Genomic DNA, 26,557 nt, shown 5'->3' on the forward strand with positions numbered 1-26,557 from the left:
CTACTTCCTCTTCCACTTGGCCACGCGGAACACGTAGTACACCAACACCGTCACGAAGATGTTGAAGAACACATACGCCCAGACGATGCCGAAGTTGCGCCAGCGGTCGTCCCACGAGATGCCGACGCCGGCCATGAACTGGTCCGCGACCGTCAGGCTGCAGTAGTTGCAGTCGGCGACGGCGTCGGGGTTCTGCAGCTTGCCGGGCGCGACCGACAGGTAGTCCTGCAGGTACTGGGCGCAGGTCTGGCCGGACGGCGGGCTGAAGACGGACATCTCCGAGGGCGCGCACTCGACGGCGCGGCCGTGCAGCTCCGTCGCCACGATGCCGCCGACCCAGTAGGTGAAGGGCGAGAGGCGGTACATGAAGATCCAGAAGCCGGTGGCCTCGAGGTTGGAGGGGCTCTGCAGGACACCGCAGAACATGAGCGACATCATGACAAGGAGCGTGACGATGGCGCCGGCGGACTGCGTGTCGGGCATGGCGGCGACGGTCATCTGGGCGACGGTGCCGGCGTAGATGAAGAACTGGATGATGTACAGCAGCACCAAGATCTGGCGGTCGGAGCTCTGGATCGAGGCGACGGGGTAGTATACACAAGCGAACAGCAGGATACCAGCGAAGATCTGGTAGGGGATCTCGACGAGGATGTTGGCCGCGATGAAGGCCTTCCACGAGTACGCCTTGCTGGGCTTCTCGCGCACCTCGTAGAGGGACCGCTGCGTGACGAAGAAGGGCTGGATCTGACCCACAAGAGTTTGGAAAATGGTGGTAATCATGAAGACACCAAACAGCACGACGGACATGCCGGCCAAGGTGTTCGGGGGGCGCCAGAAGGAGAAACCGATGAACAGACCGGCGGCGACACTGAGGGCGCACTTGGCGAAGATGTGAGAGGGAGTGCGCCAGTACTGCTGGAACACACGGGCCGTGACGGTCCGGACCTGGAGGGAAAGGGGCGCGGCAAACTCGCTGTACAGGTGCGTGTCGGCGTTGTCGGCGTCGCTGTTGACCCACTGCGACGTCTCGGCGTGGATCTCGTCAAGGTGGCGGATGACGTGGGCGGCCTCGGGGCTCTGCTTCCAGGTGGCGTGCCAGTCGACGCCCATGTTGTTGACGACGTCGAGCATGTACTCGGCCGGGTTCTCGGTGTCCTCACAGGTGCGGGCGCCGTTGCCCTCAAAGTAGTCCAACAGGGTGCGCGAGTTGGCGCCAATGTCGCCGAAGTAGACAGTCTTGCCGCCCTTGGCAAGGAACAGTAACCTATCGAACTCCTGGAACAAGACGGCGCTGGGCTGATGGATCGTGCAGAGCACGGCCTGGCCCGCGTCGGCGAGCTTGCGGAGGAAGGCGCAAATGGCCCATGCACTCTGAGAGTCAAGACCGGAAGTGGGCTCGTCCAGGAAGAGTAGAAGCTTGGGCTTGGCCGCCAGCTCGACACCGATGGTGAGCAGCTTGCGCTGCTCGACGTTCAAACCGTCACCGGGGACACCGACGACGGCGTTGGCGAAGTCGCGCATGTTTAGCATGTCAATAACGCTCTCGACGTAGGCGAACTTCTCGGCCTGGCTCACGCTCTGCGGCTGACGCAGGGTGGCGCTGAAGCGCAGACTTTCTCGGACGGTGGCGGTTTCCAGGTGGAGATCTGTTGGGATGATGTTAGCTAATGATGTCTCCAATGGAAGTTATGTTAGGGGGCCTGCTTACCTTGTTGCTGGACGTATCCAGTCTTTCGCTGGAAACTAGCATCCAGGGGCTTGCCGTTCACGAGCATGTCACCAGTGATGATACCCATGGTGGTTCGCTTGGCCAGGACGTCGAGCAGAGTCGTCTTACCGGCTCCCGAGACACCCATGAGGGCAGTAAGGGTACCGGGCTTGACCCATCCGTTGACGTGGTCCAGCAGCTGGCGGTCCTCGTTCTTGACCTTGACGGTGTAGGTGACGTCCTTCCAGGTGAATATGTCCCGCTGGGGTTCCAGCTCCTTGACTTCGGATCCGTCCTGGGGCTGTTCGTTCGTGACTTGGCGCTTGGCCGCCATCTTGGAGTCTCCGGACTCTTCATCATCCTCCTTGAGGAGATAAGAGGGGATATGGCCGCGCTGGAAGACGAGGGTCTCGGCAGAGCTGTCAGTCGCAGAGTTGATCTCGGTCGCGACGGCGTACATGACCAGGAAGGCCAGCCAGAAAGCGACCAGGATGCCGAAGTTGCGCCAGAGGTGGGAGTGGTAGTAGTTGTAGTTGGTCGCAATGTAGGCGTCGCCACTGACGAAGTCTTGACCGGGCTCGGCGCCGACCACGGAGCAGATATACGAGTTGCCGACGGGCGGGCTGTAGGCGGGACCGGCGGGGATGGTGGTGGAGCAAGGGATGTTGCGGCCGTGGAACTCGTTGGCGATCAGGGCCTCGAAACCGTAGAAGATGGGGTTGATGTACCGGATCCACGAGAACCAGGGGTGCATCTGCGGCACGGCGATGACGTATCCTGTGTAGATGACGAGGGCCAGCACGAGCACACCGGCCAAACTCATGGCCTGCGACACGGTTTTGGTGACGGCGGCCATGCTGCGGAACACAGTGCTCATGGCGAGGGACGAGAAGAAGGTGAACAGAAGGAAGATGAAGAAGGGGCCGGCCTCGTACCGCAGTCCGGAGAAGAAGTACAAGACGATGTCGAAGAGGGTGATGGTAACGAGCTTCAGGGGTATGTCGGCGAAGATACCCGAGATGGCCTCGGCGAAGGGGTGGTAGAAGGTGTAGGAGGCGTGCTTCTCGACGATGGGCCGCTGCGAGTACAGGGTGTTGATCTCGTTGATGGAACTGAGGGCGCTGAGCAGGATACCGGTGAAGATGACGGCGCCCTTGGCGCTGAGGTTGTCGCTGTTGTCGGGGGAGCCGTAGTAGATGGAACCAATGATGAGGGCGATGACCATGTTCATGATGGGGCCGGAGGCGGTGGCGGTCATGTCGTTCCACATGCGCTGGTAAGCGCGGATGGTCGTCAGCCGGATCTGGGTCATCACGTTGACCAGGTAGGGCGATGCCTTGCGAACGTATTTAGCCTGACTCTGGTGCTTCTCGTCCCGGAGCAGCTTGACGGTGATGTTGCCATCCGGGCCATGTCGGCTTCGGAGCTCATGACGAGCGATATCCGTCTCCAGGTGCTTGTACTCGTCCGACTCGAGCCAGTACTTCTCAAAGTCGGCTGGGGTGCGGGGCACCCGGTTCTCCATGCCCTTGCGGGGCTTGCGCTCCGACGGGTTGGTCACCGAGGTGAGGAAGTCACCAGTAGTCTGTCGCGGGTCGCACCACCAACCTTGGCGCTCGAAGAAAGCCTTGGCCTGGTTGGCGGGGCCGAAGTAGATCTGGTGGCCCTCGTACAGCACGGTCGCCTTGTCGAAGAGCTCGTAGATGGACTGACTGGCCTGGTAGATGGCGACGGCGTTGGCCGCACCCATCAGGTCAGAGCTCAATCGCAGAGCTTGCACGAACTTCAGAGCGGTGGCCGAGTCCAATCCTCGGGTGCTGTTGTCCCAGGCACCGAGCGACGATGATGCCACCATCATCTCGGCTATACTGACACGCTTCCTCTCTCCACCAGAGACACCCCTGATGAAGTCGTTTCCGACCCTCGTGTTGACGGTGTGACTCAGGCCACACATGGCCATGACTACTTGCGCGATGAACTTGATGGAGTCCTCTCGCGACAAGCCCGTGATCTCCGAGATGTTGGCGGGCGCCCGCGACGCCGCGGCGAAGCGGAGAGTCTGTCCCACCGTCAGATGCGGGAAATGCTTGTCGACTTCTTGGTTGTATTGGAGCTCGCCCTTGAACTCCTTGAGCATCTGCGTCTGCGAGACGCCCGAGTAGTCGATCTTACTCTTGTTGCCCAGCTTGAGGCCGTGCAGCTCGCCGCAGAGAGTCTTGAGCAGGGTGCTGCACCCGGACCCGGGCCGGCCCAGCACGATGAGGAGCTCATGGTTCTCGAGCAGTCCGTTGAAATTGCGCAGGATCTTCTTCTGTGATGAGCCCCCGCGGTGCGTGACGAGCTTCTTGGCCTCGCGGAACGGGCCGATGGCGATGTCGGAGACGGTGCCCTGGACCTGGATGGCCTCGCCCGATCCCAGGACGTCGAGGTTCTTGAAACGAACCCCTGTGTGCTTTGGTCCAAATCCTGCAATCTCAAACTTGCGGGCGACGATCTTGAGCCACTTGCCGACGTCGAACTCGCTCTTCTCGGGGTTCAGAGCCGGGTCGCTGTCGGCCATGGTGTTGAACCCCTGCAGGTGCATGAGGGCGCCCGGCGTGGAGGCGCGCGACATGCGACTGGCCACGCGGCCCAGCTCCCTGCGCTCATTCTCGTCGACCAGGTACGAGATCTGGGGTGCGGATGTGACGGAGACTTGGTCGCTCTCGCCGCCAAAGTCTGTGGTGCTGGCGTACCAGGTTTCCGATCCGCCCTGGATCGGGCGGAGCTCATGTTGGCTCCCGTCTTCAGGCATCTTGACGACCGGCTAGGCGCAATGCCTGTAGCCTCGAAGTGGTGGTGGGTGGCAACTTGGTGGACTCGCAATGCTCCTGGAAGACGACGACGACGACGGAGTTCCTGTGGATGTTTCGGCTGTTCTCTGCTTCGGGGCAGGGGAGTATCTAAATTCGGTGTTTGCCAGGTGTTTAGGTAATGGAAGGAATCCTGACCGAACTCTGTGACAAAGAGGTATTAGACAAGGTGAAGTATGTCTGGTGAAAGGACCCCTTGTCAAGGTCTGTCCGACAGGGTATAAGATTAAAAGGTATAGAAGAGTTAGAAAAAAGGGTTTCTTCCTCCAGGCTAGCATCTGATTTTCCCCCGGGGGGAGCAGATTGACTTTTATTTAACACGCTGTCTGGAGGTGACGAGCTGTTGACCATGGGCCAAATGCCATGTGGGCTCGGGTCGGACTCGTATGCACAGCAACTCTCCGTTGGTGTGGTTCCACAAGATCTTATCTGACGGGAGACCGAGACGCCCGCCTGGGCTTACTGCTACATAAACAGCGCCGGCACGCTGCCAAGTGCCCATATTTCGTAATGGTAGGGCCGGCTTTAGGACTGCTACTGGACACCTCCCAAGTCCGGGCCTGGGCTGCAATCTGCTGTGTGGGATTAGCAAGCGGCTCTGACATTACTGCTAGGCATTGCTAGCCCCCCCTTAGAGGTCCTAGAACTTCTAGCGGTCCCACCCAGCATGTGCTGCTAGGCACAAGTCCGGGACAGGCCCGGAGGCCTGGGTGCGTGTAGCACACTGCATCAGCACTGCGTCTGGGCGCGCTAGCGGTGGTGGGAAGCGCTGCGAAAGCGAGGGAAAAAAGCTGCGCAATATGTGCCCGAGGGCTAATGATTCATTCTCGCCGAGACGGGACAGGCGTTGACAGTCAGCACTAAACACTGGGTTTTACACGTCGGGTTCTTGGAATTGTCCGTCTCTGCGACCCTTTTTCTATTTTTCTCCTCTCAGTGGGAGGTCGGCGCCGTCTGAAACATGCACTCGGTATGAATCAGCCTGCTGTGCGACTCACCAAAAGATGGAACTCGGGAACAGCACATGCAGTAAGCTTCCCCTACTGCTCCCCCTCCCTCCACCTGGGCAGGCAGAAGTCCTACTACAAGTACATGTAGTAGTAAATACGCATACGGAGCCGACTTATTGATCGGCCGCTGCGTGCACCTTAAGTCCGTCCCTGGAGTTTCAAATGGGCCGGGATTGAGGATTCACCTTAACATGGGATACATATGACTTCATTGCAGAAATCACTTGATTGCTTTTGCTCCCAATTGAGAGCACACGAACAGAGGGCTGATGGGTGCAAGACGGGTTGGAAAAGAAATCTCTGCCGATACAGACATAAAGAGAAGGGAAAAGTGACATCATTCCAGGCATTCGGTACGGCCGATCAGCCAGAAATGCACTGCACGAGAATTGTGTAGGAACGGGAAACGGGATGGGAAATGGTCGTGCAGGGGTGGTGGGCCTTCTCAGCATTCTCAGCATTCTAAGCAGTCTACCTACCTACTCAGCGTGCCAGCAAGTCAGCGCAAGGCTTCCAGGCACTCCTTCAGCTCCAGACGCTAGCCGGATGGGGACTGCTAAAGTGCGCTGGATTCAAGTCAGTCCGAGCTGCCCCCACTGACATGACAGGACAAGGGGCGAAAAAAGAGATAAGTGTCCGCTGTCGAACCCGCTCTTACAAAGCAGCAAGATTGAGAAAAGTCGGCCGTCGGGGCAATCAAGAACCCGTCAACCCGTTCAAGCCACTGTCCCACTGCGGCCGAACATTGATGGAAGTGGTGCAGGACTTCTAGTACAGTTGATTACCCAGAAGTCGCCGGGGCCCTACTTTTAATTTGGGGCACTCGGATACAATTCGTGGAGTTGCAAAGGAACAGAAACGGGGGGACAGATCGCTGCTGGCAGGCAACAGGACCGGAGACTGCCACTGACCCGTCTTGCTCCGCTGATCCTGCATTCCTCGCTTTTGCAGATGAACGTCCGATCACATACTCGTAAATATTGCAATCAAGATTCAAGGCGCAAAAGCGCCAGTGATGATGGCCTTAAGGATGAATCCTGGCACCTGATATCTGATGAACAGGCAATCCCTCGATGCGACGCACGGATCCCAAGGTCATCATGTTCGGATGAGAGATCATTGACATGGGAGAAAGAAATAGCGTTTTGCTGATGCGACGAGGCGTTCCGGCTGGCCGGTAGCGCCAGCCAGGGGGCTTGCGACGTTGCGCCTTCCCCTCATTGACAGCTTAATTCATAGCCCAATAAAGGAAGAATGCCGTGACAGGTAATACAGTTACAATTCGGCGTTCGGGGCGACCAACCACAACATGCACCTCCCCCATCCTCCACACCCAACAGTCCTATGCCCAGATTCCCACCATGGCCAACGACAGCGGATCCTGGTGTCTGCCAGTTCGCGAGAAACACGGCCAGCCCTGCTACGTGGACTCTCGCCTCGAGGACCCGGCCACACTAGAGCGGCACATCCGGGACTGGGGTCGCTCACCTCCACAGGTGCGCCTTGAGATTCGGGGAACTCACACCAGGACTTATACGACCTACAGCGTGACGTACTGTGGCAATGGCACGACGGTACCGACACCACAGACGCATACGGAGACCATCACGGACTTCAGCATCTCCAGCAGCTTGACTAAACACCTGTACTCGAGCGACCAGGATCGCGACTCGTAGGCACAATTGCGGTTCCATGTCGCCCGTGAAAAGGTGCCCGACGGCGACGGACGGCCAAAGTATCCCAAGAAGCAGGCCAAGGTTGACCAACCCGCGACCCTGTCGGAATGGTGCCAGCGCTTCTGCGCCGACCGGAGCCGCCTCAAGCGATGCACGTTCCGGCGCGAGATGACGGGCTTCGACATAGGTTTTGTTCGGCGGAAGATGAAGGCCTTGGCGCGCGATACGGGCTACGCGGGCAGCGTGGATATCAGCCTGCGGCCCGCGCCGCACAACGAGATCAGGGTCTACAACGACGTGCGCGCCAACCGCTGGCGGCTCAAGGGCTGGGTCAAGTTCCTGTTCAGCGTCACGTTCCTCTGGATCGTCTCCCTGCCGTACCTCAAGGCGTCCACCAACAAGTTCGGGGAGGTCGTCGTCAAGTGGCCTTTTTCTCGCGACGCGGCGTACGGCGGCCATCGCGAGTTCGTCTGCATCAGCGAGGAGGCCTGGTGGAATGAACGGGTCTCGGCCATACGCGGGGCCGTTCTGGGGAGGAAGCAGATTACCATTGCCTAGACCACAAATCATAGCAGTAACCTATATCATCAATTAACAGCATCACAACTGGCACCTACTATCATTGAAATAACTACTGTTGGACTCACATCTGTTCATACTGCCAAGATCGCCTGTTGCGTTTGAAGGGCTGACTGAGTGTTGATTGATTGGACCTAGTAAAGTCCCCAGTTATGACGTCGGCACGCCACCTCCAAACCCCCGATCGTTGGCGTGGTCCCAAGGTTTAGGCAACGGAGCTCAACAGCAGCTTCAGGTCATCTCAACTCGATGACGTTGGTCGTAATTATTACAGAAATACCCAAAACACTCGATTTATGCAATAGGTGAATTATCTCCCGACGATGCACGATCAGATCACGCCGATTACCGTCCGAGGCCGCTACCTCTGGCGCAACGAGGAGAGGGTCAGTAGTTCCGTTATGTCATGCATACGACGTGCCACCAGTAAAGTAAAGCTGACCGCATTGCACAGTTCATCATAAAAGGGGCCGTCTATCAGAACAACTACATCCGGACCACGACCGCGGCTCGGGAACATGGCAGTAGTGACAGCAAGGCGCCCAGGTTGCCGCAGTTGTCGGACCCCATTGCCGATGACCAACTCGAGGTGCTCAGCTGCAGCATCCCGTTGCTGCAGGAGCTAGGCATCAATACCCTGCTCGTGTGTACGTTGGTGGCTTGCCCACGCTCTCACGCACCCTCGCATGAGAGCTCACCTGCTAATGAGACATGCGCAGACTCCATCGACAACACCAAGAGCCACGATGTGGCCATGGAAATGCTTGCCAAGGCCGGCATCTACGTGATAGCTGTCAGTCTCATTCCCCGCCAATCAACTTCCGCAGCTACGTATCGCAATTGACACATCTAATCCCAGGGGCTCTCCACCCCCCACAAGAGCGTCAACCGCGCCGCCCCCTTCGACTCCTACACCCCGGACCTGCTGCAGCATTACTTCGCCACCGTCGACCGCATGGCCGCCTACCCCAACACCCTGGGCGTCGTGGCCGCCAACGAGGTGCTCCTGCACGCGGGCCACACGGCGGGGGCGGCCGTCATCCGCGCCCTCGTCCGCGACGTCAAGCGGTACATGGCCCTCCACGCCGCCGCCAACCCCGACAGCCAGCAGCGCGTGCTGCCCGTCGGGGTCAGCTCGAATGGGGTGAGCAGCATCTTTTACGACGAGTTTCGGTATTTTACGGGTGGGGATCCGGGGGAGGCTGTGGATTTCTTTTCGGTAAGCATATTCTTGTCTATCTTTTTCCTTCCGTCTTTCTCTTCCTCATTAATATGTTCGAACTGCTAATTGGACATGTGCATTTGTTAGTGGAACGAGTGGTCGTGGGTCGGCAGGTCAAGCATGCAGGTCTCCGGGTGGAACCGATTGGTAAGTCGTCACCTTCCCTCCGAATAGAACTGTCACTGAACCATATCCAGGTCCAATCGTTCGAGAACGCCCACGTGCCCCTGTTCTTCTCCGAATACGGCACCACCAGCGGCGAGAGCGCCCCGCGCCAGTTCCACGAGACGACGGCCATCTACTCGCCCGAGATGACGCGCATCTTCTCGGGCGCGTGCGCCTACGAGTTCTTCGAGGGGCCCAACCGGTACGGGCTCGTCGTCGTGCGCGCCGACGGCACGCTCGAGAAGCTGCGCGCGTACGAGAACCTGCAGGCCCGGCTCGCGGGGTCCGGCCAGGTCGAGGACCCGGGCACCCTCGGCGAGTGGGGCGGGAGCGAGCTGGTCGAGTCGCACCGGCCGGCGCTGCCGGCGCAGACGTACGACTGGCGGGCCTCGTCGGAGTTGCCCGTGTGTCCGCTGGACTGGGACGAGGTGCGGGCGCAGATTGAGGATCGGCAGTGGATTGATGTGGCGGAAGAGGTGGAAAGGAGCCTGGTGATGTCCGAACCGGACCTACTATGAACCAGACCTCGATTTGACAATTACAACTAGTTCCTAAATCTTATGTCCATACACAGAAACTTGTGTTCATACACAGTTGATGGAGAAACCCCTAGTATATAGCCTAATTGGAGAGCATCACAGCGCACCATCCGGCAACACGTTCTTTATGATGTACTGAACACCCTCGTCGCGGTACGTTTCCTTTTCCACCCAAGATCCTTGACCATTGAAGACGATGCTATTGGCCTCGTTTCCGTACTCGGGCCAATTGGGCAGCGTGGAATCTTCAAGGGGGTTCCCGACGTCAGCAACTCGAACTATAAAGGATTTTTTTCGCACATCATATGAAATGAACCCAAAAGGAAAGAAAAGGAGAACTTACTGCCACCAGGATTCGGATCCAGATCATGCGCAAAGCTGACCCACGCGCTCGTCACCTCGTACGCCAGCGCCCGGTCCCACGCCGACGGCGACGCCCCCGCGGCGAAGTTGGAGAAGACGTAGGCCTGCTCCACGCCCGTCGAGATGCCGCGCGCCGCCGTCCCGCCCGCGGGCGGCTGGTTGAACCGGTACCGGTAGACGGGCACGCCGTCGGCGGCGAGCGTGCGGGCGAACTGCCGGGCGGGCCCGATCATGACGAGGTCGCCGAAGATGGAGCAGGCCTGCTTGTCGAGGGCGCCCGAGGTGAGCTTGGTGGTGCCGGTGTTGTAGGGGCAGCCGAGGCGCGGGTCCGTGGGGTACAGGTCCAGCAGCTTCGAGACGGTGGCGTTGGGGAGGCGCTGGGGGCGGAAGTAGCCTTCGGCTACGAGGGGTTTGACAGGGGTTAGTTGGAGAGGCACTTACACCCCAATCTACTTTTTTAGGTTATGATGAGGACTTACCCAGAAGCTCAAAAAGCTGTTCGGTGGTGTTGATGCCTTTCGGGGCCGAGTTGGTGCCTTCGTCGGTGTTGGCTAAATGTTATCCGTGTCAGCACATCAACATCAAGAGACGAACCGTAGGTGGCGATGAAAGCACTAAGGACACTGCAGACTTACTTCCGACAATGGCCGGCACCTTGAGGTATTTGCCTGCCGGCAGCGCCAACTGGATCGATGTGCGCGTGAAGTCTCCGTCGATGGACTGGCCGGTGTTGGAGCCAACACTAGCCTGGAACACGTCGATGGGCAGGGCACGGATACAGTCGAGCTGTTCCACCGCGGTGGCGTTGGCGCTCAAAGTGGTCGAGCACGAGGTGTTCGTGAGCAAGGAGTCAAAGGTCTGCTGGAACGTCGTTGCGTTGGGCAGCTGGAGGGGGAACGTGCCGCCGCTCTCCATGATGCCGCCGCGGAAGAGGCCGTCGTCGCGGCCGCCGTAGGCCATCATGTGGGAGTAGATGGATACCGCGCCCGCACTGATATGGTGCTAGTAAACGCTCGGCCAGATACAGAGATGTACGCGTAAGTGGCATCCATGGAGAGTGGGGACGTTGCTTACGATTCGCCAGCCAGTGTCACCTTGCCGGGATCACCCCCGAAAGCCGCAATGTTCTCCTGGATCCAATGGAGGGCGAGGCGTTGGTCGAGCATCCCGATATTGAGAAGGCCAAGCTCGGCCATCTGATTGCCGTTGAGGAAGCCCAGCGGGCCGAGTCGGTAGTTCTGCGGGAGTTGTTAGTGACTCCCTAATAGAGGGGCGCGTTACCAAATCGCAGAAAAACAAAAAGGACTTACGATTGAAACGAGAATGACCCGCTTCTGGATCTCAGTGGAGATACGCACCAAGTTCGTCCCTTCGAACCGCGGGTCGGCCTGTTGGGAACTGGTCAGCTCTGCAGACTGCGACAACCAAGGTTTGGTGCACTTACCGTGTAGCCGGCGGTCAAACCACCCCCGTACAGCCACACCAGTACCGGCAAAGGCCCAGTCGCCGCCGCTTCCTGACCAGTCGGCCTCCAGATATTGAGAGTCAGACAGTCCTCACTGGCGTTGGGCTGGGACCTGGACGAATGGCAGGACGAGCCAAAGGCGTCGGCCGCCAACGTGCCGAAGGACGTCGCCAGCGGCTTCGCCTGCCGGAGTCGGAGGTCCCCGACCGGAGGCTGCGCGTACGGGATCCCCAGGAACTTCTGGACGCCGCTTGCGCTGTCCTCTACACCGGTCACGGTACCGTTGGCGATGGTGACCGGCCCGGACTGACCATTGCATCCAACCAAGTTGAGGGCGGCGCCAAGCAAGGCAAGCGGTACTGTTTGAGCCCTCATGTTGACCTCGCTCCTGTGCACTGTCGAGTTGCTCAACGAGATACCGAAAAGTGGCTTGAGGAAAGAGAGAATGAGAGATAGAAAGGAAGAAGACCAAAAGCCAGAAAGAAGACTCCTGCAATGTTTTGTTCTTGAGATTAGGACTACGGCATTTCAGTGGGGTGTTTACTTTGAGCCGAGGAATCGAATATCCCGACGGCATATGCCGGCCCCATGTCTCGGCCCACATACCCCAGATCGGAGGATGCACCCGGGTCCGCGGTTGATCTCAGATCAAATTGATCAGATCAGATTGCCGCCCCGTTTAACCGGCGGTAGCGTGCTTGGTCACCTGACTCGTCACCCCTGAATTTGAACGCTTGTCCCGGTACCGGGATCGGGAGTGTCCCACTCTGGGCATTGTTAACAAATATCAATTCATCGTTGATCAATTGTCACACAAGCAGCTGTCTAACCACAGCCATTTGCTGCATGATCGCTCATCTGTCGCCGACATGAGTTTGATGATAAGGTGGTACTCGGTATGGGTTCTTCAATTCCTTCACCGGCCCTCTACGCTTATGCCTGTGGGTGCCACTTGTGTCCGGGGATTATGCCAGATTGTGGGAAATTTCATGTTCGAAAAAGTCTGCATCCAGCCAATCGACTTGGAAGCGACCATTGCATCTATCTGCTTTTTATCAGGACTTCAGCCGCGGGATCGGGATTCCACCAAATCTCGTCCAAGCCGTTGGGAGGCCGCTTGAGCCCGTCTTTAAGCTTGAGGTCATAGCTGGTAAGGATGTGAATCAACATGATCTTGATCTCCGTCGTGGCAAAGTGACGGCCCTAGATTTCACACTTTCAATCAGCAAAAGCTCATCTCAATATGCATCGACATCAAGGGGCAAAGGACTTACCGGACACGCATGGATCCCATGCCCGAAATCGAAAGTCTCCTGGACGCCCGTAGCTCCAAACTGGTGCTTCTGCTCCTCGCCTGCTTTTTGGCGCATGCGGAAGAAGCGCAAACCATCAAAGGTTTCAGGACCAGGTGAGCTGTAGAGCGCTGTGGAGTCGTTGATCGAGGTGCTGTCGAAGCCGAACGAGTCCCCCGGCCGCAGGGTCTGACCCGATGATAACGTAAGTGCCTCTCCCGTGACCATACGCAGCGGCGCAACTATAGTACATCTCAATGATTAGTCTCTTCCCAAATCCCAAAGCATCAGAGGGAGTATTGTGCTCAAGTAAGTACCTATGGTGATAGGATTGAGTCTCATGGATTCCTTCATGAAGCTGTCCATCTTAGCGAGCTTGGGAAGGTCTGCCTGAGTGACCTCTTCTTGAGAGCCGTTAGAGAAGACTTGGTCGATTTCCTGCCTGAGGATGTCTTGGTACTCGGGCCAAGCAGCTAGGTCAAGGAGGACCTGGGTCAAGGCATACGTCGAAGTGTGGATCGAGGCCCAAGTGATGCTCAACTGGTGTCGGGTGAGTCCCTCGACGGTAGTGTGCCTGGGGGCAATGTACTTCATCAGCCAGGATGCGAGCGACTCCTCCTCGCCCGGGACCGTGGTGTTGTTCTCCTTGGCCTCGATGTGTCTCAGGAAGGTCGGCTCCAGGAACTTCTTGGCCCTGGCCCGGTGAGCCAGCACCTCTTTGGTCTCGGGCAGCAGGGGCGTGACGTAGGGCCGGATCCAGGACGGGTAGCGCTGGACGGCGCGCATGATGCCGAAGACGCGGACGGCCCACTCGGAGCTGAGCGAGATCCACTCTTCCCGTCTCGACAAGCGCTTTCCCAGAAACACGCGGCCGCTGACGATGGCCACGGCGCGGTTGATTTGGGGAAACACGGCCAGGGGCGTCCACTCCGGAAAGGAGCCGAGCGCGTCGTCAAAGGCGTACCGGGCCTCCTCCGTCAGATGCGCGATGGTGTCCGTCCGGCGGCGCAGGTCGATCCGCAGCGCCTTGATGGCGGCCGCGGTGTTGGTGCCGAGCTTGCTGTGGTGCCCGCCGGCGCGCTTGAACAGCTCCGGGGCGTTGGAGACCTTGCTGTCGGGCAGCGACTTGATCTCGTCGATCATGGCGGGGGCAGGATGACAAGCGGCGGGGAGGTGGGGATGGCGAAGCCAGAGGACGGGTACTATCGCCAGTCAGTCGAAGGCGCGACACAAGTTTCGCATCTCGTTGAGTCATGGCGCCGTACCAGTTCAGCCCCCTTCTTCAAGGCAGCTCTCAAGTCGTTCTTGTCGCCTACAATATCGAATTCGCCATATTTCCGCGGCCGACTGGCTAGAACACCCACTGCAAGAAGAGCGACGAGAACGGCAACATGTGGCCATGCATCCAAAAGCTTCTCGACATCCACTATCTGGAAGTCCAGTCTCTCGAACATTACCGACATGGTGGGCAGAAATGGGAAACGACAAACCCTTTCTGGTCCTTGGAAACTACCTAGTTGCCAGGAAACATCACTTGGTTATTAAACTCTCATTTTTAGTTCGCTGATACACAACGGTATATATAGATATACATATATGCATATTTACTTTTTTAATTCCTGATAGAGGGCTGAATGAAAGCTGAGCGAAGGATTGCGGTGTCAGATTATAGTCCACAGTCTCTTGTTGGCCCCACAGGCAGCTTACTGTGTAGCCCAGGACAGCGGGTTCTATACTCCAATGCGTTAGGCTGTTCCGACCACCTAATAGGAGGGCTTGATGGTATCTCATAGCATTATCTTAAATTGGATATCCTTATCTTGTGTAATAGCGCCAAGCCCGCTGTAATCGGCGAGCCGGGCCACATCGTCGTGCACATACGAGGCCTGCATATCATATTGGTCTAGACTCGTGATCTCACCCGCAGAAGCCCGGATATTGGCCCCGATGAAGGACGAACCACAAGGGTGCTGTATCGCTATCTTAGGAATCAGCAGTTGATTTGGTACGACGACGTTGGTGGTCTGCCGTTTTTTGCCTAACACGGTAGAACTGTGGCACAATGCGCCCACGGACTTGTAGGATATCCAATCTCCTAGGGCGAGGCTAAGCAGAGCCATAAGAAAGTAAGCTTACTGAGCACTACCGGTATGCACTGTGATGGATGAAAATGGACTTGGCCGACCGAGGTGTGCTCATATTGCCCCTGAGCTCTAGCGATTGGGCCCCCAATTGGGAATGGGCGCACGACATTGGTGGTCAGCAACCAACTGGGAAACAAGAGACGCAGCTTGGAGCCCCTGAGTCACCTTTTCATTGCAGCGCACTTCATGTCATTTGTAACTGTAAAAGAAGCTCCCCTGTTACATCCTGCGTCACGAACCTTCGGTAATAGACGCCGCCACCGCCGGCATCAGCGTAAGGGAAGAAATGCCAACCGTACTCGACGCGGTAAGCCCCTGCGAGAATAAACCGGCCAATCTCCTCAGGAATAAGCAAGTCTACCGAACACCTATCATTTTCAATAGTATTATTTTATTCCACTGTTATCCCTTAGAGCAAGTGGAATAATCAAGACGGTTTATGCCTGCGGGCGCTTGGCGGGGCTATCCTAGGTGCTATCCATCTGTACTAATACTACCCGATCGTGCCCCAGATTCCTTCACTCAACCAAATGCAGGGATCCTGAACTGAAGTCCCATCGAATAGGGAGACGAGCCTACGCTCCACTCCAGATCACAAAAGAAGTAATCATAGGAACATCATCTATTCTGCTTCGTTCTGCCTTCGCCACGTATCTCAAACCAAAACAATCCTTTGCGTGAAGTCCTCCAGCGTGTCCCCTGCCAATACCCGGCGTTGGAACCATTTCCATACCTCAGTGTTATACATGTCCATGAACTCGGCGAAGAATACTGTTCCGATCAGGATGAATTGCCCCGGGTTGAGTTCTTGCTCCCGTAGGACTACCGACTGTGAGCATCCCGCCAGGAGCCAAATCTGATCCGTTGGGCGTGGGGAGACCTCCGGGTTCGTGCATCCAACCAAGCCTAGACGCCCGTCGCAAGTCGCGACTGGCAGTTGCCAATCCATTTGCAGGCGCAAGTTCCCCAGCGCCCTCACGAGGACCTCGCTGGCGCTCGGACGGCTGGCCAGCAACGCCAAAGCGGCGTCCCAGTTTAGCTCTGCATACTGGTCATTCTTGGTTAAGTCGAGCAGCTCTCCAATCGCCCCATCTAGGGCCTCTAAAGGAAACCCTCCCTGGCCGTGTGGCAATACCCATTTTAGTATGCCAAGCAAGTGCTTAGAAGACCAGATGTCGCCTTCAGTGGCGCCCGGGTGTAAGCTGAGATAGCAGTCGCGGATCCCCTGTAGCGACTCCTTAACGAGAGCGGGACCAGCGAGTCCTTTCCGCGAAGCGTGAGTAACTGTATCAAGTCGAAACGCTTGTACTTCCAGGCGACGACCATCGTCGGAAACCGATCCAGGTACACCGATCCAGTCGAGATCCAGATGCTCGAAGACCATGGTAACTTGGAAAAAGAAGGTTCGCTCCGCCGTGGGCAACCACGTAGGATAATCCCCACCGGGTTTGAAGCACGCAAACAACATGAAATCCAACCTCTTGCAGTGGATGAGATGGTTTCTGACGACATCGGCGTACACCTGAGATAGAGGCAGGGTGTAATCTACCCTCAGCGTGCTAACTTCGGACGGGTTGGCCAGTGCGAGGCAGCCATAGACCATGTCTCGTGGATTAGAAGCTTTGTACTCTTCCGATTCATGCACCAAGTAGATCAATGGCGTATCTGATTCATAGTGCCTAATGCGCTTGACCTCTGAGTCGTTCCGGGAGAAATATGTAGTATATCCCCGTTTTATCCAACGGCCAGGGTGATCAGCCCCGGACGTATACTCGCCATAGTAAAAGGACATGAGCAGGTTGTCGCGCAAACGGAAAAGATGCCGCCCAGCGATTTGAGTCTTTCGAATGTGGAATTGGACGTCACGCGGAACGAGTAGTTCTTGCTGTATCCAAAGTCGTGACCAATATTCGTTTTTCAGTATGTCCGTGACCGGCTTCCAGAACTCCCAGTCGTGGGACTCTACTTCTTGCCGCATGCGTAGGTGACCTTTAATGGCGTTCGACCGGGATGGAATGGCCTTGGGTGCAGCCTCTTCGGGGCTAAAATGCTTTTCGACCAACCAAGGCAGGGCCCGCAAGGCCGGACTTTTCGGGTCGACTTCGTGGTCAATCCATGCCCTCGTCATTCTCGCCGCCCGATATATGCTGCTCATCATCGGCACCTGGTGGCTCTTTTCCACGTCGTCTTGTTGATTGATACATAGCGCGTCGACCCACAACGTCAATGGCCGCCATCTACGCCTGAGATCTGATAAAGCGAGATGGAGGTTCGGGCCTATTGGGAGGGAGTGATCACCCCCTAAGGAAATGGCGGTTTGCGGGTCTTTGGGGCCCCAAACGTAGCTGACCGCGTCGAATTTAGGCTTACGGTCCAGTGAGATGACTTTTAGCCTTCCGGTAATCGGGTCGCCATCTTTCCCGGGGAGCAGGTCAAAGAGGCGAATTTCTCGATTTTCACGGCTCAGGGACTGGTAGGGTGAATGATCCATTGAGATCAGATGGTAGCGGTTTTGATTGAAGGTGCCTGATGACATAAAAGAAATGGACGGGAAGGTTGGAAAGTCCCACGCTCTCGCGGGATGGTTTCGTATTACGTTTCTGCTGTGCCGCAGCCACACCCCCTGTAACAAGACTGATAAGCGCACGATAAGATGCTCAAGCGGACCAACGTCGATGTCAGCATAACTTTGCTTCTAATGGGATGATACGATCGGCAATAATGCCTAAGACTTAACAGCACTATAAGTTGGGCGGCGGGGAGGCACGTATGCTGCAATTGGCATTGATCTGTCTGGATGTTTACCCCGACTTTTGCTGACCATAATTCGAAACCATTGGCAATTGTGTAGTAATAACGATTCCATCATTTAGCAGCCCTGGTCTGCAACAGCTATTCTACTACTAACATTACAAACGGACAGTTATTTCCTTACTCCAACAGCCCAACATTGGTCACCCCTACTCGTCTAGGACTGGCTGGGGTCGCTACCCGAGTGGTCATAAAGAGGGAGTGCTGCAGCTCCATGTAGCTCCTCATTTGTCCACTCGTGACTGGCGACTTCATCCTCTTCCCAGTCGTTGCCCGTGTTCACACACGGTGTCTTGGGCGGGAATTCAACCAGCTCCTTATCCGGGTCGTCAAAATCGTCTCGAGTGACGGCGCCCTTATTGGATTCCTTGTCAGTACGAGAAGATTTGACAACGCCTTCCTGACTCTCGACATCAGACACGTCGTCATTCTCCGATTCCGACATCCTTCTCATCGCCCACCTTCTCACAGCCTCGTGGTTGGTGCCAATGACGAAGTATCTCGGCCCCGAGTAGTCGGTTACGAGATGATCCATTTTGTCTCCGCGCAGGATGGTGCACGCACCCGGCGCATAGGGCACTTTTATTCCCAGATCGGGAATACATAGGTTTCCCCCTGCAATGTTTGCGACACTTTGTCAGCTTACTTTCATGGTATGGTATGGCATGGAACGTTGTTCAGTAATTGAGGGGAGGAGGAGTAAACAAGTTGAACACAAATGGTTCAGGGTACTTACCAGTATAGCTTCCCAGGGTTATGAACCCCGCAAGTCCTCCACGCACGTCGTTGGAGTCCTTGTGCCTCTGCGTGTATCCGCTGATACCCAGGGCGAAGAGGCTCAGAAAATCTTCCTGGCTGGTGGCCAACCGCACGTCGGGAGACAGCTCGTCATACATGGCGCGACAGAGCGAATAGTGCTCTGGAGCGGCGTTTTGGACGAGGAAGCGCACAATCTCGGTGCAGTGACCGAACACTGCCCGACAAAATCCCGGAAACACGAGCTGGGGATTCTCGTCACCGTTGACGGAGCGGACGAAGGGCGTGTCCAGGGTGCGCATGACATGCGACCCGCCTCGATGGACCGCGGCCATATCATCAGTGTCTTTGTGACTCTGCAGACCTGGAACCCGGGTATTCGACCAAGAGAAGGCGGGGTCTGAGCGCGCGGATCCTCACAGACTTATAGTTTCTATGTTTTGGGCAGTTGTCAGACGAAATAGGTGCACGACAGAGTCCTCTTCTTCTTTTTTTTTTTTTTCCCTCTTTATAATCGACCTTTTTCTCCTACAACTTTACTCTAACTATGGGACGATCATCTATACGATATCCAATGCGTTGAATTGCTTGAGCGACCCTCGGCCTTTCAAGACGGACTCGCATCGCTACTGGACTTGTCATACAACGGGAGCGCCGCGGCTTCATGGAGCTCCTCGTTCGTCCAGATATGGTCCGCGACTTCCTCATCGTCTTCGTCGCACCCCGGGTTGACGCAGGGTGTTTCGATGGCGAATCCCTCCGCCAGGCTGTACGGATCTTGCTCTCCCCCGGAAGCGATATTATCCGCATTTCGACCACTGCTGCTGTAGTCTGCCGGAGCGAACGGGTCGGGATTGCCTCGAGGTCGTGGGCTTGGTACCTCGTCTTCTGTGCCTTGCTGTTGCTGCGCGGACCCTTCTTGTTGCATCTTGCGCACCGCGTGTCTTCGGACGCTCTCGTGGGTGGTCCCGATTACAAAGTACCGGGGCCGGAGAAATCGGTGACCAGGTGGTCCATCTTATAGCCTCGCAGGATAGTACACGCGCCCGGAGCATAGCGGACTCGAAATCCCAGTTGAGGTATGCACAGATTGCCCCCTGCAAGTGAAACATTGATGTTAGCTGAAAGGACTGCGCAGATACAGGCGTGAACAAGAAACAGCGGAATGGCTAAAAGCATGTGTAAGTGTCTGCTCACCTGTATAGCCTCCCAATGTCATCAGTCCCGCCATTCCACCTACCATATCGCCCGTATCCCGGTGCCTCTGGGTGTAGCCATTGATGCCCAGCGCAAAGAGGCTCAAGAAGTCATTGTCGGTCGTCTTGAGACGGGCCTGCTCGGGAATACGGTCGTACACGGCGCGGCAGAAGGCGTAGTACTCCGGGTCCAGGCTATCGACCAGGAAGCGGACGACGTCGCTGCAGCGGCCGAAGACGGACTCGCAGAAGCCGGGGAACACCTCCATCGGATAGTACTGCGGGTCGAAGGAGCGCCAGAAGCGCGAGTCGCGGGTCAGGAACAGGTTGCGGCCGTTGGGGTCCCCTTGCATGGACCAGCAGCCGTAGTGCGCCACGGCCATCTTGGCGCGGTGCAGGTTCTCGACGGTGGCGAGGGCCGGGTCAAGCTCGGGGTGGAGGCGTCGCACGTAGCGGTCCACGACGTGGCGCTTGGTGTCCGGTAGTGGGAGGGGCGTAAAGAACGAGTACATGTCGATGGTGTCGGCGAGGTTCTTGGCGAGTCCGTCATCGAAGACGAGTCCGGTGGCGTCCTCGAGGTTGGCGAAGATGACCTTTCGGTTGCAGTCCGTTACGACAAAGAGATCCGCATCGACGAGCTCCCACACCTCCTCCGCCGCCGTCGTGTCGGCGAGATACTGCCGGAAGAAGTCGACGTCATGGCGACCATTGTTCCAGTTCGCCGGCCAACCTTCTTGGATGAAAACGGAGAGTCGATGGACGTCGAGATGCTGGCCCATCCCGGCGTCCTGAATGATCATAGCTCTCTCGAGCTGGTTCGAATGGAGCCAGTACTCTTCCCGGGCTTCGGATCTGAGCTCTGCGAGGATCTTAGTTCGCTTTTCCTCGTTGCTGATGGAGATCTTGGATATGGCAGCATCCAGGTTTCCCTCGAGTCGGAGCAAGCGGCGGGCGATGACGTATTGTTGGACTTCTGTGGTCATGGGAGTTTCGGGGAAGGCATCCTTGGCCGCGGCTAGGGCGTCTCGGTGTCTCTTGGTGCCAGCAAAAGGGGCATCCCGCTGCAAGTCGACGTCTTTGCAGTGCATCAGTCTCACCTTCATCGAAGCGATACTGAAGTCGATGGTGGTCTCTGTGTCGTCGTTTCTGACAACGCTGGTGAACCCCTGATCTGCAGATTTAGTAGCCAGTTGCAGGGCCTCCGTACTCGGGACTCTGGCCAGGAAGCGCCGGATCGCGTCCCGTTTGTCGGTCTGCGATGAGGTCGATGAAAGGACCTGTCGATATAAACTGGGCATGATGTCCAACTGTGCGACGACGTTAGTACACCAACTGATACTGAGACTAGAAAGGATTGTATCGTTACCATGCGCGCGTCACTTGCATGACTGACGTTACCGGCCCAGGACGAGTAGAGTCCGAACGGGTCCCCAGCAATCTTGGTGCATCGTTGTCCAAGGCGAACAAGGCCGGTGGCCGATCTGTCTTGGTCGGATAGCTCCCCGAGAGTCTTCACATTCTGTGTGTTCTTATCCTTGTCGTTTCTCTTGCTTAGGAGATGCTCAACGGTGAGCTCTCCCGCTGTTCCAAGCGGAGCCCGGCTCTGGTGGTAGGGCATGGTTGTAAGCTGTGCAACCGAGATGGGACCAAAAACAATTTGCTTGAGGTGCGAGGTGCTCTTGAGTGAGGCAGTTAAGAGCTCAAGAGAAGGTGGGGTGATTGGACTGAAATGCCAGAGATTAGAATTACTTTTTTCACCAATCTTAATAATGCAGAGGTTGTGTTTGTGTGTTTGTGATTGGACTGAGGATTGAATACAGCCAGCTGGACGTAGTTCTAATGTAAACCAGCGCAGGTCTACAGCACAAGCCAGGTAGTTAGAGCTGTAATAACTAATTGTACTGCCTATAATTGCACTGTAGCTAACAGGTTTCGTAAAAAACGATTCTGTAACGCACCTACGCCATCACCCTTTACTCTCGCAACTCACCCTCGCAGGCAAGGGCTGCTTAGCATCTACGCACTTGGCTTTGGAACTTTGAATTCATCAATTGTCCATTCAGGAACCCATATAAGTACTTAAATCCTGGGGTGCTTCAATGGCCTCTGTAGATTGGGATGACTAGTTCAGGTCCTGGTTTGAATTTGCAATGTTGTCTAGACAGCGCAACTGACTCACCTCCCCCTATCTGCTCATCACTTACTTGTGAGTGTGTAGAACATCATGGCAATGACGAATTCGCATCACTCAAAAACCAATTTGCCCAAACCTCTTCCGGGAGGGCCTTTGACTGTCTTCGTAGGAGGGGTTGAGTCACCGACTGTTTACAGGCTGAGCAATGCGTGCGAAGCAAACCCCCGCATGGTTGTTATTAGATTGTGATTCAACTCAAATTCGCTTCCTGGGAATCCGTGTCTTGCTTGCAAAAGCAAGCAGGGACAACTGTTGTTATTTGTTTCAAAGGCGATCTCGATTGGTCTTCCCAGAGGGGTAGGATCAGTCCCATACTGTAACGCTGCTAACGGCACCTCGTTCGTCATAATCCGTCCAGCCCCGACTGCTCGCGAGCTAGCCCATATGTTCTCTGACGAGCGGACTTATTGGTGAATACGTTAAGATCGTGATTAACAGACCAATCATATGATTCTGTCTTGCATTATCACTCTTGACAACGAATGCCTCGAGTACGCCCACCCTGGACTGGAGGAAGCCCATTAGCATGCTCGTTCTATCAAATGACATTAAGCGAATGCATGGCTTCGACATACTCACTCTGTACTCCATCTACGAAGGAACCTATGACAGAGCAAGAATACCAGTCTCGGTACTCTGGCCGCCGGAGTGGGCGACCTGACGCTACGTTGGTAGCAAGGGCCTCTAGAATGTACGTCCTGATGTCTGTGTTGAATATCTCTTGGACGTACGATTGGCTCGGAACTGGATTTGATGACATGCGCTGGAGCCCTGCTCGAAGCCCAGGGTTGACGCGAGGGGCAGCGGTAGACAAAGTCACCATATGGCGTTGATATGGAGCATTCGGCATATGAAATCAGCGAATTCCCTGTTCCTCTTAGTTGTATGCGCGGCAGTCAATGAACCAGCAGATACGCCAAAGCCTTCTGTTTCCCTACCAGATAGGTACATGTGCGTCGACCCCCGTACCCCTATTTGACCAGATAGCCGAGCCCGTGGCAGTCACCCGCAGTTGTCCAGCGCCTCGTCTTGTTAGAAAATAGATGCAGGGCTCCGCTCGTTGGCCGATTCACATGCTCCAGTTCTGTGGAAAGTCGAAGCATATGCATCGCTGTCTTAGCTTACCATCATTCTTCTATTCGGCCCCCCCCCCACTGATGGGTGATACCCACTTCCCCAGTATCAGCCCCGACGGGTATTTACGCAGCAACGCATTGATTCCACAGGTACAACCAATCCTGGGCTTATATCGGCTTGGTAGAAGCACCGAGTTCAATTCGTGTGTGTCGGGTCAGGTCGATCTACCATGAGAAGAACGGGAGCCACTAACCCAGTTGGCGCACCGCCGCCAGCGTGGGTGATCAGCACTGATAGTTGATTGGTGGTGTGCTCGGCGGCTTGGCACAGTCTACTCTATGTTCAGCCGTCGTTGACAAAATATCTGGTCCATCTCGGAGCTGAGTCTCGTGCCTGGCTAGAAACGATTAGGTTGTGTCTTAGAACCTCACCGGCCGCGAATTTCACCTGTAGTTCTGGACTATAGTCGATGCAGGGCTAGGCTCTGGACAGGACAGAGCTGAACGGCTGAGGCACTAGGCCGAGAGGGGTATTAGCTTTGTAAGTCGGTTGCGCAATAGTCGAGCTTTGCGCAGTGCTGATTGGCTGTTGGGTTTAGCGGCAGCGCTTAGTATTCGCTGTTGCTGAGCGTCGCGCCAGTCTTGCTAGATGCGGCTAGCGAGGCGCAGGCGCGAATGCTCCCCTGACAGCATTTTGTGCCCGCGCCATGATCTCATCCCCACGACTCCAGGGCCGGAGCAAACTGTCAAGTGAGCCCGATTAGGAAAGTATTGAGCGTCTAGATCTCTTAGCCCTAACGGGGAAAATGAACTCAATTTCCCCCCTGCATGGTCTTTGGACGACCACCATTGTTTAAAAGTGTAGACTTGGGACGAGTCCTCGAGGAGGACTTTTCGTTCGGTTCCCTACCACGGTCCTTAACACACTCGTTTTTGTTATTGTTTAATCAAGTCACTCTTTTTCAAAGATGCAGGGAGTTCTCCTGCTCTCACTGGCCGCGAGTGCCGCGCTTGCGTTGCCTTCGCACCACAAGCGGCAGTCGTCGGGCAAATCGTGCAAGGCCAAGGATCCCGTTACGGAGGTTTTGAAGCACCTGCCCGATGCCGGGGACTTCTGCTCCGCCCTCCTCGGCGAGTCCCCCGCCGTCGTCACCGTGACCGAGACGTCCACTGGGGCACCCGTCACTGTCCTCGCAACCGAGACCATCAGCCGCACCCTGTCGGCGGACGAGGCGGTGACCACCGAGACGATTACCACCAGCGTCGACGGCGGCGCCATCACCGAGACGACCACGGGCTTCACCACGGTCACTGGCGCGCCCGTGACGGTCACGGTCTCTCAGACGTTGACGGAGAGCTCGCGGGAGATCACGGCAGTCTTCGCGACGCAGTTTGCCACCGTGACTAGCTATGTGACCGACTTCTTTACCAAGACCGTCTCCAGCACCGTCACCAGTGTCGACTCCCAGACGACGTCCGACACGTCCACCAACGTGGTGACGGTCACCGAGACCGGGACTGACAGGGTCACGAGCACCGTGTCCGTGCATGATTCCCACTTCACGACCAACACGGAGATTGTCGTCGTCACCGACACCGTCACCAACACCATCACCGAGACCTCGACTCTTTCCTTCACCAACACGGAGACGTCTACCTCCACCAACGTGATTGGGGCCACATCCACTCAAACGGTCAACGAGACGGCTACGAACACGGCCACTCAAACCAACTTCGTCAATGTTCCCGTCAACGTGACCGAAACTGTCCGGACGGTCGATCAGACGGACGGCACTACCACCACCACGGTCGGGACCACCCAAACTACCGCCACCATTACCCTGGCCACCACGACTCTTACGACCGTCTACCCCGCCAAGCGCTCCGTGGCCGTCTCCCTTGCTTCGGCCGTGGTTTCGTCCCTTGTCACCCCGTCCGCCTTGGCCACGATCCCCGCCGACAAGCTCACCAGCGCCTGCTCGAAGCTGCAGACTTCGTCGTCTTCCGCCTCTGTCTCTGCCGAGACGGTCTTCACCACGGTGACTGCCCCCGCATCCACGGTATGTCCACCTCCCCTATCTGTCATAGATACCGCCCAGCACTAATACGCAGACCCACACAGGTTACGGTCACCAACACCACCAACATCGAGCCTACCGTCTCTACCGTCTACGTGAATGAGATCAAGACCCACATCGTGACCGTCGTCGACGGCGTGGTGTCCACCATCTACGGCGTCGTCGACACCTCGACCGTGAACAACATCACCACCGCCACCGTCACGAGCACCGAGACGCTGCACCTGAATACTACCGTCACCGCGACGGCCAGGCCCACGACGAACGTGACGAGCGAGGTCACCAGCACCCTGACCACCATCTCGACCACCGTCATCGTCGTCGACGTGACGGTGACCTCGACCGAGACGGACCAGGCCACCACCACGCAGACCGACCTCGCCACCGTCAGCGTCACCGACACGCTGACGGTCAACGCCACCTCGACGTCTCACACCGGCACCATCACCGCCACCACTACCACTGACCTGACCTCCACCACCACCACCACCACCACGGCGGTTCCCATCACCGACACGACCACCACGAACGCCACCGTGCAGGCCACCGCCACGTCCACCGTCACCGTCACCGTGCCCCAGAACGTGCCCGTCTTCGTCACGGCCCAGTTCAACGTGACCAGCACCCGGCACGTGACCCAGACCGTCAACGCCACCGTGACGCAGACGGTGAACGCGACGGCCTCGACGACCGTCGTCGCCACCTCGACCTGCTCGCCCTACCCGGACGCCCCCAACCAGGTCCAGAAGCCCGGCTTCGAGGACTTTTACAACTTCGGCAACGGCCAGCCCTGGGGCTACGACTACTCCAACGGGGGCGACTTCACGTACGCCTCGCCGGGCAGCCGCAGCAACAAGGCCGTGCGCCTCTACACCACCAAGGACGGCTACCAGGACGTCCTGATCAACCAGATCATCCCCTCGGACCCCGGCACGCAGTACGTCTTCGCCTTCGACCTGATGCCCACCCAGGTCGGCCTCGTCCTCAACCGGCAGGGCAAGATCACCTCCTCGCCCACCCTGACCTGCACCCTCAGCGGCGCCGGCCGCACCTCCACCCTCGTCTACAACCTGGCCAACTCGCCGCTCAACCAGTGGACCACGCAGACGGTCGGCAACTACACCGCCGCCGGGCCCCAGACCACCCTGCTGTGCAAGCTCGAGTCGAACAAGCAGTCCAGCGTGGCCTTGGACAACTTCGTGTTTGCCCAGAAGTGCGCTCCGGTTCCGGACCCCGTTCCGGATGCCAACCAAGATGGTAACCAGGATGGCAACCAGGACGGCAACCAAGACGGCAACCAGGACGGCAACCAAGATGGCAACCCGCAGGTGTCCGAAAACTAAACTCTTAGAGAATGCTGTTTTCCTTTTAATATGCAGCATGTCATTCATGTAGCTTTATAATATTAATTACTTAGTGGTCCATCTAATA

The 26,557-nt window shown here is 56.8% G+C and overlaps 9 protein-coding genes across 9 annotated transcripts; 3 read left to right on the top strand and 6 right to left on the bottom strand.

Moving 5' to 3' along the window:
* Positions 1–4,502, bottom strand: PG985_013134 (putative ABC1 transport protein; the record flags this gene model as incomplete). The annotated part of the gene is made up of 2 exons (XM_066832900.1): positions 1–1,646; positions 1,709–4,502. The coding sequence occupies 2 exons, from the start codon at positions 4,500–4,502 to the stop codon at positions 1–3; spliced, it is 4,440 nt and encodes a 1,479-aa protein (XP_066677640.1).
* Positions 4,503–6,931: 2,429 nt separating this feature from the next.
* On the top strand, positions 6,932–7,804 carry PG985_013135 (uncharacterized protein; the record flags this gene model as incomplete). The annotated part of the gene is made up of 2 exons (XM_066832901.1): positions 6,932–7,144; positions 7,247–7,804. 2 exons carry the CDS (start codon positions 6,932–6,934, stop codon positions 7,802–7,804), a joined length of 771 nt encoding a protein of 256 aa, XP_066677641.1.
* Positions 7,805–8,148: 344 nt separating this feature from the next.
* PG985_013136 (glycoside hydrolase family 72 protein) lies at positions 8,149–9,730 on the top strand (the record flags this gene model as incomplete). Its single annotated transcript, XM_066832902.1, has 5 exons — positions 8,149–8,211; positions 8,280–8,618; positions 8,685–9,044; positions 9,135–9,194; positions 9,245–9,730. 5 exons carry the CDS (start codon positions 8,149–8,151, stop codon positions 9,728–9,730), a joined length of 1,308 nt encoding a protein of 435 aa, XP_066677642.1.
* A 117-nt stretch (positions 9,731–9,847) lies between these two features.
* Positions 9,848–11,954, bottom strand: PG985_013137 (alpha/beta-hydrolase; the record flags this gene model as incomplete). The annotated part of the gene is made up of 7 exons (XM_066832903.1): positions 9,848–10,029; positions 10,095–10,514; positions 10,594–10,665; positions 10,750–11,105; positions 11,189–11,352; positions 11,425–11,502; positions 11,559–11,954. The coding sequence occupies 7 exons, from the start codon at positions 11,952–11,954 to the stop codon at positions 9,848–9,850; spliced, it is 1,668 nt and encodes a 555-aa protein (XP_066677643.1).
* A 666-nt stretch (positions 11,955–12,620) lies between these two features.
* On the bottom strand, positions 12,621–14,014 carry PG985_013138 (cytochrome P450; the record flags this gene model as incomplete). The annotated part of the gene is made up of 3 exons (XM_066832904.1): positions 12,621–12,782; positions 12,854–13,113; positions 13,189–14,014. 3 exons carry the CDS (start codon positions 14,012–14,014, stop codon positions 12,621–12,623), a joined length of 1,248 nt encoding a protein of 415 aa, XP_066677644.1.
* Positions 14,015–15,670: 1,656 nt separating this feature from the next.
* PG985_013139 (heterokaryon incompatibility protein-domain-containing protein) lies at positions 15,671–17,506 on the bottom strand (the record flags this gene model as incomplete). The annotated part of the gene is made up of 1 exon (XM_066832905.1): positions 15,671–17,506. The coding sequence occupies one exon, from the start codon at positions 17,504–17,506 to the stop codon at positions 15,671–15,673; it is 1,836 nt and encodes a 611-aa protein (XP_066677645.1).
* A 477-nt stretch (positions 17,507–17,983) lies between these two features.
* Positions 17,984–18,917, bottom strand: PG985_013140 (uncharacterized protein; the record flags this gene model as incomplete). Its single annotated transcript, XM_066832906.1, has 2 exons — positions 17,984–18,441; positions 18,563–18,917. 2 exons carry the CDS (start codon positions 18,915–18,917, stop codon positions 17,984–17,986), a joined length of 813 nt encoding a protein of 270 aa, XP_066677646.1.
* Positions 18,918–19,189: 272 nt separating this feature from the next.
* Positions 19,190–21,396, bottom strand: PG985_013141 (uncharacterized protein; the record flags this gene model as incomplete). Its single annotated transcript, XM_066832907.1, has 3 exons — positions 19,190–19,599; positions 19,780–21,085; positions 21,172–21,396. The coding sequence occupies 3 exons, from the start codon at positions 21,394–21,396 to the stop codon at positions 19,190–19,192; spliced, it is 1,941 nt and encodes a 646-aa protein (XP_066677647.1).
* Positions 21,397–24,016: 2,620 nt separating this feature from the next.
* PG985_013142 (uncharacterized protein) lies at positions 24,017–26,469 on the top strand (the record flags this gene model as incomplete). Its single annotated transcript, XM_066832908.1, has 2 exons — positions 24,017–25,108; positions 25,171–26,469. 2 exons carry the CDS (start codon positions 24,017–24,019, stop codon positions 26,467–26,469), a joined length of 2,391 nt encoding a protein of 796 aa, XP_066677648.1.
* Positions 26,470–26,557: the final 88 nt, after the last annotated feature.

This window comes from Apiospora marii (genome assembly GCF_038362585.1).
Source record: "Apiospora marii strain CBS 49790 chromosome Unknown utg000011l_segment0_segment0, whole genome shotgun sequence".
NCBI classification, from domain to species: domain Eukaryota; kingdom Fungi; phylum Ascomycota; class Sordariomycetes; order Amphisphaeriales; family Apiosporaceae; genus Apiospora; species Apiospora marii.